Here is a 12,309-nt window from a genome sequence, read left to right as displayed (position 1 = left end):
TAATCTGTCTTCCGTCGCAATCCGTGCTCTTCTCCATCTTTCGCGATGCTCCGTAACGCTCTTGCAGGTTCAGTCCGTCCAGTTATCGCAAACTCAGTACGTTTTCTTCCTCTCCACGGCCAGTCACTCATACCTTTTTTTTTCAAGCAACGTTCTGCGACAACCCTCTCTGCAGGATTCCCGAAAGTCACCCAAAGAGTCAGTTCCGCTCGCTCAGTTTATTGTCAGCTCATGGCTTTATTCGATCTTAGCAACCCTCTAAATACGGCGGTGTCTATACTGTACGTTTCTTCTCCATTGTGAGGGCGGTATCTTTTGAAGCCTGACTTCGATAGGTTACCCTGATACCTGGAGATGGTATCGGTCAGGAAATTACGGATTCGGTGAAGGAAATCTTCGAGCATGTCAACGCTCCCATTGAATGGGAACAATATGATGTCTCCGGGATGTCTTCTTCAGGAGAGGCCCTTTTCAGACAAGCCATGGATAGCTTGAAGCGGAACAGAGTTGGTTTGAAAGGTGCGTTTGGTACTGCAACTGACGATGCTTCAGCTTAACACATTCCAGGAATTTTGTTCACGCCAATTTCTCAGTCCGGCCACATTTCATGGAATGTGGCCATGCGCCAGCAGCTCGACATCTATGCTTCTGTCGTTCTTTGCAAGTCGTTACCTGGATTCCCGACACGCCACTCGAATGTGGACTTTGCGATCATCCGTGAAAACACTGAGGGTGAATACTCTGGCTTGGAGCACCAGAGCTATCCTGGCGTTGTAGAGAGTTTGAAGGTTTCCACACGCGCCAAAGCCGAACGTATCACCAGGTTTGCGTTCGACTTTGCTTTGAAGAACGACAGGAAGGTGCGTTGTGTCTAAATAATCGAGTGGGCATTTGATAACTCGCCTTGTGATATAAATCCAGAAAGTTACATGTGTTCACAAGGCTAACATCATGAAGCTCGGAGATGGTTTATTCCTGAACACTTTCCGGCGAGTCGCTGAGGAATACAGGTCATCCGGTATCGAATTCAATGACATGATTGTCGACAACACGTAAGAAGTTCGCGATAGTTTCGTCGTGTCGCTCAAGTAACCTCTGACAAACCTTTTTGCCAAGTTCGATGCAACTCGTCGCTAAGCCTGGTCAGTTCGACGTCATGGTCATGCCAAACCTGTACGGTGCCATTGTCTCCAACATAGGCGCTGCCCTTGTCGGCGGCCCCGGTATCGTCCCAGGTTGTAATGTTGGACGAGTAGGTGTCTTTTCACCCTTTACATTCGAAACTTGTTTTGACTATCCCTTTAGGAATACGCTTTGTTCGAGCCGGGCTGCAGACACGTCGCCAACGATATCATGGGTACCAACCGTGCAAACCCAGCTGCTATGATCCTCAGCGCAACTATGATGTTGCGACATCTCGGGTAAGTGCTGACACGCGAAGTTCCGAAAGAGGTTTCAGTCATTAACAAAACCTGCTTTAGCCTCGATTCCATTGCAAACAGCATTGCCACCGCGACGTTTGATGTAATTAATTCTGGCAAAGTACGCACTGCTGATATGGCTGGTGAGTAGCAAACAGGTCTATATTTCAAAATCATTAATCTTGTATCTAGGGTCTGCAACTACTTCCGACTTCACCGCAGCAGTCATCAAGAGCCTCTAATACTGAAGGGTTAAAAATACTGCTGCAAGACACTATATTTTGGATATTTTATTAGACCTAGACTATAGAGTTCTAGTGGACCGAAACTGTGACACGGCGTCTTTCAAAAATCCGCGACCAAAATTGCGTTGTTGAGCTCATGATCTTCATCCAGTGCCTTTTCATAGTCTTCCACTGCTGATGAACTCCTTCGTCGCTTGCTTTCGAGTTCTGTGGCAGGTTCGGATTCCTCCGACACCTCTTTGTATTGGATATTTATTGGAGTCCTATCCGCACTCTCGCTTCCATTCGTAGGATCGGCATCGCTGGAGGGCTTCCTTAAGTCAAGTATATTTAGACATTTTACCTCTGATCGTTTCCCCCACCCGTTGACTTCTGGACGAAAATCGGCGTAAAGGGACCAGGCTTTGTTGTTGATTTCTTGCGGTGAATAACTATCGGCAAGAAGTCGAAGAGTGCCGACTACATATGGTGTAGTTTGACGGAACGAACGAGAGATGTAGCCGAAAGCTGCACTAGGGGTCGCCGGGGTACCATGCAGAAGAGCCCGCCATTGCTCTTTCTGATTCCGATATAAAGGCCTTTTGAATGAACTGAGTCATCCAACCTTTTTCTAGTCATGGTTGAAACGACGTACACTCTACAGGCCAATGTATTGGGAAACCGGGTTTTGTGTTGCAAGACGGATACACTCACCTTCTGCCAATGAAGTCGACGTACGGCTGAGTACCCCCTCTCAATGCGTCGAGGCCCTTTTCTTTCCCTTCCTTGAAAATTCCAAGAGAGACCCCTTTCGATATTGCATTAATTTCGGTGTAAACCGAGGCTATCCAAATAGCAAATTGTAAGCAAGATTCTCGAATGAATATAGTAAGAGGCTACACCTATGCTGAGAGCCTCTTCACGCTGGAACCCCATTCTCTCCGCCACGACAGTTGCCCATGCAGTCATTAAAGGGGCACGGTTGATAATTACGGACTTCGTCCGCAGCATCTACAGGGGTTTCGGTAGTTCAAGTCTGTATATCATTCCAATGGTTAAACCTTACGTTCTCGTCTAGAATTTCCTTGAATTCAAGGCTCCCGTACAACGACGCCTCGTCAACAGGACCCTCCGGTAGGTATTTGTCCGCTTGTTCATTTCGTTTCCGTTTCCGTTTTGTAGGAGTAGTCTGGAGAAGGATATTTATTACACGGCCCAGAGATGAATGAAATTTAGCGCGTACGATGACATCTACGGTGCTCGGAGGAAAGGAGTTTCCGCTTGTGGATGCAGTAGGCTGCTCCGGCTCGCTGACTCTCTTTAGCGTATGCCCTGCCTTTTTCACAGCTGTCAGAACAAGCCTTCTAATGTCCTTTTCGTCCACTCCAAAGGCTTTGAGCTTGGTATCCGTTAACTGCGAAAGCTGTTCTGCCGTATTGTATTCCTTATATCTAAGTGCGATTTGATTTGTTAAGGGGAACGATAAAGGAACATACACATACATCTTGCTAGATATGGTCATTGCTTTGGCAACTGGAATGTTTCCGGAGGTGAGCATTTTCAGGTATTTGGGGAGAGGTATCTTTTCCGACATCGTGGTCGCGGTACAACATGAACGGTGACTGAATTAGAAGAGCGCCGAAGGATCGAATACCAATAAGCGGAAGAAAAAAAAAGATTTATTCGAGTAAGGAGCGAGGTACTGGTACGATATTCAAGAATGATAAGTAGTCGATAACATCCATCCGACGAAAAGTCGTCTGGATTAGAAATAACGTTGGAAAACGAGGTAAACATAATATGACCAGGAAAAGAATGTGAAAGGACATCGGTCCAATAAATTAATTATCATAGAGCGAGGAAGTGAATAAATCGCAGGCTAGCCTGCTAAGGCGATGGTCTCTGTAACAGATGCGTCAGTTTAATCACCAGCGTAAACTCAGAAATAAATTTGACTACTTACACGTGGTGGGCTGGGTGTCGGTGGGTAGTCGTAAAGGTTGGGAATGGTGCCATTCAAAACGTATCTTGATACCCTAGCATCCTCTTCTTGGGTCTCTTTGATGTAATCGGCGGGAGGTCGAGGCAATAGAGGCGGGGGAGCTGCGGAGGACGACACTGGTGGCGGAGGTGAAGTAGGAGGGGACGCTTTGAAGGAATGAGCGGGTGATAATGAGGTGGTGTGAGTACCATTGGTGTAGCCATTCACTGCGGGTAGATGAGCGTTGGAAACGGAATTTTCCGATTCGTATCTTGCTCGCAGCATGGCCTTCTCCTCTGCTGCAGTTAGCGGTCTTGACCCACTGGCACCAGGTGGCGACGGGGTGGGTCGATAAGAATGGTGAGGCGGAGAAGCGGTGCGAGCTGGAGTGGTCGGTTGCGCCTTCGCCGCCACCTGGGCATCTTGCTCAGCTAACTTGCGTCGTATCATCTCCTTCTCCTGTTTTGCTGTCAATGTAGTAGGGTCGTTATAGGCATCTTTCTGTTGTGCAGTGGCGGCATCCTGTGCCTCATAGGCGCGGCGCAAACGCTCCTTCTCTGCTATCTGCGTGCGTGCGTCGATGGGAGGACTAGCTGCAACGGCAGCATCCTGTGCTTCGTAGGCACGACGCAAACGCTCCTTTTCTGCTATCTGCGTGCGTGCGTCAATAGGGGGACTAGCCGCTGCTGCTTCGAAGGGAGGAGGAAGGTCATTAGGAGGAGGACTGTGGAAAACTGGAGCTGAAGAGGACCCTCCAGAGTCAAGAGGATTATGTGTGCGCTCCACAGCTTCTACAGCTTGTTGATACCGCCGAAGAGCTTCTTTTTCTAGTTCAGCGGAGGGGTATTGAGATAATTTGTTGCTAGCACCGGAGTCGGTAGGTTTACTGTTGTGAGGGGACTTTCGTTCAGCAGCGGAGACATCGGGTTGTGTTTTGGTAGTAACTGCAGCTTTTGCTCTGGTAAACAAATGCACCTTCTCCTCTTCGGCTGTTGGCCAGGGTCCAGTTCGCGCCGACCGAGTACTTGGAGAATTCGCAACGTTAGTAGTCGGTGAGGTTGTCTGTTGAGCCTATTGCGCATATGACAATGAGGAGACGCAACACATCGTGAAAGGAAACCTACTGCGCTCATTCCAGTCACCTGTTCTTGCACCTTTTGTGCTGTAGCCTTAGCACCCTCATACAATTTTAATTTCTCCTCCTCGGCGGTAGGCCACGCACGACCGGTATTTGCCGAGCCAGAACCTGAGGGTCCACGGCGCACTTCTCGATTCTCTCGTTCCGGTGAAAGGGCCGGCTCCGAGTCTGGTACATTAGTTACAGTAAAGCGATTGGGCGGTGTATTGGTTGCATTTGCACTTAAAGTACGTCCTGGCAAAGATGTACTTCTGGGATCTTCTGCGCGAGGAGACGTCACATGTGCACGTTGCGAATAACCAAACTCGTCAGGCCTGCCAGACTCGTTGTTGCTAGCGTTCGGACGGTTAATTTCAGGGTGAATGACATTCAGGCGAGATCGGCCAGGGGCAGGCTCCACGCGAGAAGGCAGAGTATTGTGGGGAGTTCCTCCAGGGGGCGTCAACGACAGACTAGGGACAGGTCCTATACGTCTGAAAGGTGGTCAGAATCTGAACAGACATTTAGACAAATTGATCACCTGACGGCTTCTTGGGAGACAGTCCTAGGAGTCTATTTCAGCCGACTGCCAGTGGAAGGTAAGAATGTGCAAAAATACCTCTGCCAATTGGAAAGAACGACAGGAAGGTCCATGACCAAGGGACCAGTCCCTAAGAGCGCCTTGACACTGAGAACATAGGTGATGTCGATGTGTCTTGCAGTATTAAGACTTGTAGTGGTGTGATTTGGCGATACGCCACAGGTGAGCTCGGCTTTCTGCACCATCCCTCCATACAAGTTGAAATTTACGGGAATCTTGTTCTCGTCGACGGTAATGACTCGAACTTGGGGAACACTTTTCTTTCCAGATGTGTAAGGTCCTGCCCGGAAGATAGTAGACTCTTTGAGTGTGAGTTCAAATCCTCGCAACAAGACAGTATGTGTGCTTTCCGATTTTAGACTGGCCATAACAGATATGCGGTCCCCTGGTCCAAAACAGGTTTGATCCCGGTCTACGGTCAAAGTGACGCCTTCGTGAGTAGTCTGTCGGGATTCCGGCTGAGAATAAACAGGCCATGTGGAGTGAAGTTCGTGCTTGTCAATAACGATTGAAGCTTGAGTGGATATGACGCTCGACTTCCTCCGACGTAAAAACCCTCTATAGTATTGACGTTATCTACCGTGATAACAAGGCCGGTTATTCGGATGGTGACACACCTTTTCCCTTTTGTGCATACACTAGCTAACAGTTCATATTTTATTCCGGCTGCATTGTCACGTCAATGACGGAGGTGAAGGAAAGATGGGATTCTGAACGGACCTCCGCTCTCTAATGCGATGCTAGGAGGTACAGATTCCGGTATTCGTATTTGAAAAGCAATATCTTGCTGAAATTTTCGACTTGCTTTAGGAGAGGGAGCATTCAAGATATTACACGTCAGAAACCCACCGAACGAAGGAGCTCATATTCGCCACTCGCTGTCCATATTGTTACGGGGCTGGGACCAACGAAGTCGTAAAACGTGTTCGATAGGCCACCACCTGGAAGGGTCTCGACTTTGCGCAGTTCTACGCGTACCCATTTCGCCTTCACGCCTTGAGATCCAGTTCGAACTTCGACAGCCTGCATTCCAAGTCAACTTTCATGGTTTCCACAACTTGGTATTTCAGAAATCCTACCCCTTTCACACAAGCTTGCTGACGGTCTGTACCAGGAGGTATGCCAGGGTATCCTCGATTTTGGGCAAGAAACGTTGGTTTTTGGATAGGGTTCTAAAAGACCGTGAGACTCACCATTAACGAAGTCAACATTAGGCGGAGGTCGTAGAGTACTACGCTCATCAAGTTAGCTGTTGAAATAAACAAAAATATCTGACATACAGCTTAACCTGGGACATCCTCCAGGACGGTAGGAAAGGGGAAGGGTAGAAAGCAGGCTGACAGCACAACAGTGAGTGCCTAATGTGTTCGCATCACCCGCCGTGTGACACATGTCTAACACCGAGCACCATCTCTCAACTCCGTCAAAGATACAATTCACAGGAATGAATACGAGCACGAAAAGTATGACAAAAAAATCTAGAATTTGAATTCTTTCGTCTTCTTATCACGCCCCCTCTCTTTCTCCATCTTTAGCCTCTTTTTTGTGTTCTCCGCAACCATATCAGAAAAGTCCTCCTTGGAACCAGGAACGTTTACAGTATTTCGGGAGTTGGCGTCATATTTCCTCCGGAGGTCTTCTTCCGACATGCCTTCCAGCTGTTCAGCGTCGATGGAAACGTCCACACTGTTCTTACGCTGTGTTTGGATTTATCGTCAAAAGAAAGGCGAAGTCATAGAGCGATTGAACACTCACTTTAGTGCCACGGTCATCGCCAAGAACCGGTATAGGAGCACTCGCGACTGCAGAGACGTCGTAGCCGCGTTCACTTCCCATCAAACCTCGAACCGAGGTTTGCTTCTCGGGTACAACTTGATACAATGATCGGGGACCATTCGACTCAACAGCCTCTGAAGGTGCTCGAGCAGTATTCTTCCTGAGTTCCAAAAAGTCGGGGGTTTCCAGCCCGCCAGCAATAGTTGAGACCACACTAGCCATCCCAGAGGGTGTTTCGAGTCCAGAAGGAGTTTGAACGCCATCGATCGGTGCAGGTTCGACCTCTTCCTCTTCAGATTCTTCCTCGCTTTCCGACTCTTCTTCCTCTAGAAGAATGAAAAGAACGACATGTATTAGGGATGTGTCATTGGAGCGACGACGTGACTTACCCTCCTCGGGTTCAAGCTCGCCCCAAAGTTCCTTGTCTATGGGTTCGCCCATCTGTAGATTATTATGGATGAGCAAATCGACATACAGAAGGTGAATTCGAGAACAAACTTCTCCATCTCCTGCTTTTGGCAGGACGCCAAAAACGTCGCCGTATAAAGGCCGGTTATACTCATCGAGAGGAGGTTTTCCCCAGCCGCCAGGATGGAAGCCCCACTGGGCTCTGGTGGGGTATGTTAATAATATATCATGATGTAACATTGAAGCATAAACGGGCATACCCCTCGGGTATAGGCGAGTTGAGACCCGGTATCCGTAATGTCGGATAGCTTGGAGGAGGTCCAAAACGTTGCATGCTAATTAACCACGGGGGTGGAGCGAGTGGCGGTATGGACAAAGCTTCGACGAGTTCCGGTGAGAGATCTCCGGGCCGTTTTTCCTTTAAGGAGGTCTCAAACTCCTTGCCCTCGTAATACCTACATCATTGGAGTTGAAGGATATGATTCGTGAGAACAGTTGAAGACTTACATTTCCCCGAAGCCTGTTACAGGTGGTTTTGTCTGGAATTTGAAGAATGCGTCATGGAGTTTCTGGTAGTCGATGTCCACTTTTCCCATCTTGGGCTGGACACGCTCTCTAGTTTTAGCTTTGAGTGACATGTTGGCTTCCTTTTCTTTCACCGCGTCCCGCATCGTGGCAATTCCAGTATCGGCAATGTAAGACGGTAACTGGAAAGGTGGCTTTTCGATCCCACGTTTCCCTTGAAGATAGTCACGTTTAGCGCTCCAATGTATTGGTATGGGGACTGTGTTTCGATAGCTTTTGAGATGTAAAAGGAGACGTGGATCTGCAGCAGTGACATCGGTCCACTCAACGACTTCTGGTTTCTTGACGAGTTGCTTGAGTTCGGCAACGGTCAAACGGTTCATCTTGCGTTGTTTCTTCTTTGATAAAGGTTTTTTCTCTGTTTCTGAATCCGCCTCCGAGGCCATGTCATCATCTGAATAGATAATTTCGCCTTTTGAAGGCTCCTGGTCTTTATTCTGGTGCAGAACATGATAAGCACCATCCGAAGGAGCCACAACAGAATCACGCACTGAGGATTCTTCGGCTGGCAACTGGAAACGGGCAAAGACATCGGAGAATGCTTCGAGGCCAGAACCATTAACGTCCATCTGCTCAAACACGTACTCTACATTATGGTGTGTCTTGACTGGTTGTGTTTGTTCTGCTTGCTCAATAGTGCCATCATCCTGGTAGAATGAGTGAATATACAAAAGGATACGAAAACGACCAGGATACGCGTACTTTGGTAGGTTGGGAAGCCTTCTTCTGCTTCTGCTTGAGACGTCGTAGCTGGTTCTTGGACTTTATGGGCTTTGTATGGCCATTGACGGCTGGTGTAGGCCCCTCAGCTTGAGCAACCATGGGGAGAGGTGGGGAGAGGGCGTGTGAACAAAATGGACAAAAACGGACAATCGCTGTGTTGGGAGGTGATAGCCATAAAAGGAAATGAGACAGCCGTTGGCCGATTGTAGGCCCGGGCAAGTTATAAGAACCTCGGAACATAGCCAATCCGCTGCGGCAGTGCATTCGATTATGTAATTGGGTAGCGGTGCTGGGGCTGTTCCGGCCCTACCGGCTCCTGACACTGCGCCGACAACTTGATATGCCGGACCCGCGGCGGAAGTGGACCGGCTGAAAATCCAATAAATAGTGCCTGACTTGCTCCAACTAAGCCACCAATCTTTTCCTCCAGACCACCACTTCCAATGGCCTACAGAAACGAAGTAAGCCCATTCTAATACCGCCTTTGACCATCCGTCTCTGACCTCGTTCCCCAGCTACTCGAACCCTTCCTCCGTCTTCCCCAGGTAATTTTCACTTTCGCAGCTCGCCATTGTCTCCTCGATGCTCATCTCCTTCTGCCCGCCTTTAGGGTGACAAAGTCCAAGCTGAATGTCAGTTCTGTTCTGTTCTCTGCCTCTTTTACCAATTCCTAATCGGGTGCATCAGATGTTTGGATCGACGGCGATGGCGGGGTCCGTTCGAAGACCACGGTTAGCATCTGATGACACGCCTGTGCTTCTCTTCTCAATCTCTCTCTCTCTCTCTATCACAGACGGTCAGCAAGAAGGTCACCGACATCGGTCAACTCCGTATCTGGGACTTTGATGGATCCTCAACCAACCAAGCCCCTGGCCACGACTCAGATGTCTACCTTCGTCCTGCCGCAATCTTCAAAGATCCATTCCGTGGCGGTGACAACATCCTAGTTCTCGCGGAGACCTACAACAATGACGGCACTCCTAATCGCACCAACTACCGTCACCATGCAAAGAAAGTTATGGACCAAGCGAAAGACGAAGAGCCCTGGTTTGGTCTAGAGCAAGAGTATACCCTTTTGGATGTGGATGGCACTCCATTCGGTTGGCCGAAGGGTGGTTTCCCCGGTCCACAGGGTCCTTACTACTGCGGGGCGGGTATGTTCCTATCTTCCTTATCTCTCTTCCGGTATTCACGTGTCTTTCAGGGACTGGCAAAGTTTTTGCGCGTGACTTGATCGAGGCGCATTACCGTGCTTGTCTATATGCCGGCGTCAACATTAGTGGTATCAATGCCGAAGTTATGCCATCTCAGTGGGAGTTCCAGGTTGGCCCTTGTGAGGGTATCACCATGGGTGACCACCTTTGGATGGCTCGTTACCTCTTGATTCGCATTGCGGAACAGTGGAGCGTCAAGGTGTCATTCCACCCCAAGCCATTGCAGGGCGAGTGGAACGGCGCGGGTTGCCACACGAACTTTAGCACTAAGGCTATGCGTGAACCCGGAGGCATGAAACACATCGAGGCCGCCATTGAGAAGCTGTCGAAGAGGCACGAGGAGCATATCGCTGTCTACGGAGAGGATAACGACATGCGGTTGACTGGGCGCCACGAGACGGGCCACATTGGCAAATTCAGTAGCGGTGTAGCCAATCGCGGTGCCTCTATTCGTGTTCCCAGACACGTAGCTGCCCAGGGATATGGCTATATGGAAGATAGGCGACCCGCCTCCAATATCGGTGTGTTCGGTATTCCGATGTCATGACAGTGATATTGACCAATGACATTTCAGACCCTTATCGTGTTACCAGCATTATTGTCGAAACCACCTGTCTCACCAAGTGATCTTGATTCACATATACCTTACTGAGATATAGGACTGGGTAATATTTACTCATGGACATTACTATTAATCATTCATAGATAGAGTTTTTTTCCAAATCATAAATGTAGCGTACTTGACCAAACTGTCGGTAGTGTCAACACAATGCCTGTGTGATTATTTTATGACGAAGCGACCGACCACCATGCCGAATATTCATCTTTCATTTTCGAGTTCATACAATTCGGATCAAGGATCTTACAAGCTACTGGAGCTTCCGTCTGAACTCTGCAAGTTAGTTGAAGAATCTTTGAAAGGAACTAAGCCTTTGAAGTGAGCGTCTCTTCTCGTTAATTACTCTCCTCACCTTCTTAATCAACCAGATTCGACATCAAGGGTGAATCTACAGACGATGCCGTCCTATGCACCAACGACCGAACTTATGCCTTGCGATCAGTAGCCTTATCAAACTCGATCGTCGTCGCAACCTCCCCCCCTTACTCGTCTGCGATTGACTTTCCCGAAGATACGCTCGTCATTCGCGATCAAGTCAACGAGATTTTGGAATTAACCCCAGTCGTCCCAAAGCTCCATAAGCTGTCAACGCTACTTCGAGGAACAGAATACAGCGAGGACAATGAAGACGAGGATATGGAATCCAATGGTGAACAGGTGGTCATAAATATTTATTGATCAAAATTTCCCAAGTTACTGACCGCAGTTAAACCGACGTTAGAAACTCACTTATTCCGATGCCAAGAGTCTGATCCAGGCGAGCAATGTGGAACTTGAGAAAGGCTTGAGAGAAAAACGTATACTTCAAGTAAACGGTATGTTCTGGTGTTCCCACCAGATGATGCAAAAGCTCAACCTTAAAAAAATTCTAGGTGGACTTCGTCCCATCGCCTCATCGTATCTTAGCCGCATAATCGAACTCGTATTAAACACCCTCGTTTCGCAATCCATCGATCACAAGGTCGCGTCTGTCGAAAGGCTATCTGCCATTCTTCTAGATGATCATGAGATACCTCGTCCAATATCTACGCAAGTGATGTCCTGGTTCGGGACCATCGAAGATGGAACGTGGTGTATGGATGTTGCAAGCGTTATCAAGGAGTGCGGACTTACTTTATTGAGACGCCACAAGGTAAATATATATATCCATATCTTCACTCCATTGACATAATTGATTGACCTCATTGATTACTCTAGACCGACCCTCAAAGTGTCGAGCAGTTCACAACCGCATGGAAAACAATGGTCGGCGACACCTTCGCTTCAGAAGTCTCAATGCAATTGCTTGCCGTGAACATTCATTTCCCCCTCGGAATAGCCTCGGTTGTACTGATATCGTTTCTCCTAACTCAGGGAAATTATTTACTAGGTTCAGGATACGACGGCACTGACACGCTGACATACTTTCCTGCCTCTTCTTTACCGACAGAACCCGCACCAAGGTTCGCCTATCTCTTCCTCACTCGAAGTAGATGGAAAAGCGAGGATATAACTCCTTTCCTTTCGGATATTGCTGTGAACTCCAAGGAGCGAGACAAGCTTCTTCTGAAATACGCACGGCCTACAACCACTTCGGATGGTATATGGTACACTTCTAGGACGCAATACAATGGGTGAACATGGACGCGGAGGGCGTAAAT

The 12,309-nt window shown here is 48.4% G+C and overlaps 6 protein-coding genes across 7 annotated transcripts; 3 read left to right on the top strand and 3 right to left on the bottom strand.

The window, feature by feature from the left end:
- Window position 1: 1 nt before the first annotated feature.
- IDH1 (isocitrate dehydrogenase (NAD(+)) idh1) lies at window positions 2-1,663 on the top strand (the record flags this gene model as incomplete). 2 transcript variants are annotated; one of them, XM_043148740.1, is made up of 10 exons in its annotated part: window positions 2-96; window positions 148-198; window positions 252-281; window positions 336-519; window positions 568-860; window positions 922-1,052; window positions 1,117-1,252; window positions 1,306-1,421; window positions 1,482-1,564; window positions 1,614-1,663. In XM_043148740.1, exons 1-10 carry the CDS (start codon window positions 46-48, stop codon window positions 1,661-1,663), a joined length of 1,125 nt encoding a protein of 374 aa, XP_043013342.1. In that variant the 5' UTR covers window positions 2-45. The 2 variants fall into 2 exon arrangements, with proteins under 2 accessions (XP_043013342.1, XP_043013343.1); XM_043148741.1 differs by having other exon boundaries at window positions 148-281.
- A 103-nt stretch (window positions 1,664-1,766) lies between these two features.
- E1B28_004278 (uncharacterized protein) lies at window positions 1,767-3,239 on the bottom strand (the record flags this gene model as incomplete). The annotated part of the gene is made up of 6 exons (XM_043148739.1): window positions 1,767-2,244; window positions 2,360-2,489; window positions 2,548-2,656; window positions 2,712-2,834; window positions 2,889-3,096; window positions 3,148-3,239. The coding sequence occupies 6 exons, from the start codon at window positions 3,237-3,239 to the stop codon at window positions 1,767-1,769; spliced, it is 1,140 nt and encodes a 379-aa protein (XP_043013341.1).
- A 293-nt stretch (window positions 3,240-3,532) lies between these two features.
- On the bottom strand, window positions 3,533-6,641 carry E1B28_004277 (uncharacterized protein; the record flags this gene model as incomplete). The annotated part of the gene is made up of 11 exons (XM_043148738.1): window positions 3,533-3,547; window positions 3,609-4,697; window positions 4,751-5,237; window positions 5,285-5,308; window positions 5,363-5,902; window positions 5,962-6,010; window positions 6,065-6,131; window positions 6,194-6,367; window positions 6,424-6,476; window positions 6,538-6,575; window positions 6,625-6,641. The coding sequence occupies 11 exons, from the start codon at window positions 6,639-6,641 to the stop codon at window positions 3,533-3,535; spliced, it is 2,553 nt and encodes an 850-aa protein (XP_043013340.1).
- A 181-nt stretch (window positions 6,642-6,822) lies between these two features.
- On the bottom strand, window positions 6,823-8,499 carry E1B28_004276 (uncharacterized protein; the record flags this gene model as incomplete). Its single annotated transcript, XM_043148737.1, has 6 exons — window positions 6,823-7,041; window positions 7,100-7,446; window positions 7,510-7,561; window positions 7,619-7,730; window positions 7,789-7,983; window positions 8,036-8,499. 6 exons carry the CDS (start codon window positions 8,497-8,499, stop codon window positions 6,823-6,825), a joined length of 1,389 nt encoding a protein of 462 aa, XP_043013339.1.
- Window positions 8,500-9,258: 759 nt separating this feature from the next.
- On the top strand, window positions 9,259-10,832 carry GLN1 (glutamate--ammonia ligase). The gene is made up of 5 exons (XM_043148736.1): window positions 9,259-9,297; window positions 9,352-9,468; window positions 9,524-9,990; window positions 10,041-10,571; window positions 10,625-10,832. The coding sequence occupies exons 3-5, from the start codon at window positions 9,579-9,581 to the stop codon at window positions 10,675-10,677; spliced, it is 996 nt and encodes a 331-aa protein (XP_043013338.1). The 5' UTR covers window positions 9,259-9,297; window positions 9,352-9,468; window positions 9,524-9,578; the 3' UTR covers window positions 10,678-10,832.
- Window positions 10,833-10,859: 27 nt separating this feature from the next.
- Window positions 10,860-12,286, top strand: E1B28_004274 (uncharacterized protein; the record flags this gene model as incomplete). The annotated part of the gene is made up of 6 exons (XM_043148735.1): window positions 10,860-10,987; window positions 11,038-11,326; window positions 11,391-11,484; window positions 11,542-11,801; window positions 11,867-11,959; window positions 12,023-12,286. The coding sequence occupies 6 exons, from the start codon at window positions 10,860-10,862 to the stop codon at window positions 12,284-12,286; spliced, it is 1,128 nt and encodes a 375-aa protein (XP_043013337.1).
- Window positions 12,287-12,309: the final 23 nt, after the last annotated feature.

The sequence above is a fragment of the Marasmius oreades genome, chromosome 2, assembly GCF_018924745.1.
Source record: "Marasmius oreades isolate 03SP1 chromosome 2, whole genome shotgun sequence".
NCBI lineage: Eukaryota > Fungi > Basidiomycota > Agaricomycetes > Agaricales > Marasmiaceae > Marasmius > Marasmius oreades.
The sequence above is the reverse complement of the archived record's forward strand: the minus strand, read 5'-3'. Positions and strand labels throughout refer to the sequence as shown.

Coding starts and splice junctions, on each gene's coding strand:
- GLN1 (XM_043148736.1), top strand. CDS start 9,579: ATGACACGCCTGTGCTTCTCTTCTCAATCTCTCTCTCTCTCTCTATCA. Junction 9,991..10,040: donor TCCTTACTACTGCGGGGCGG/GTATGTTCCTAT, acceptor CGTGTCTTTCAG/GGACTGGCAAAGTTTTTGCG. Junction 10,572..10,624: donor GCGACCCGCCTCCAATATCG/GTGTGTTCGGTA, acceptor ATGACATTTCAG/ACCCTTATCGTGTTACCAGC.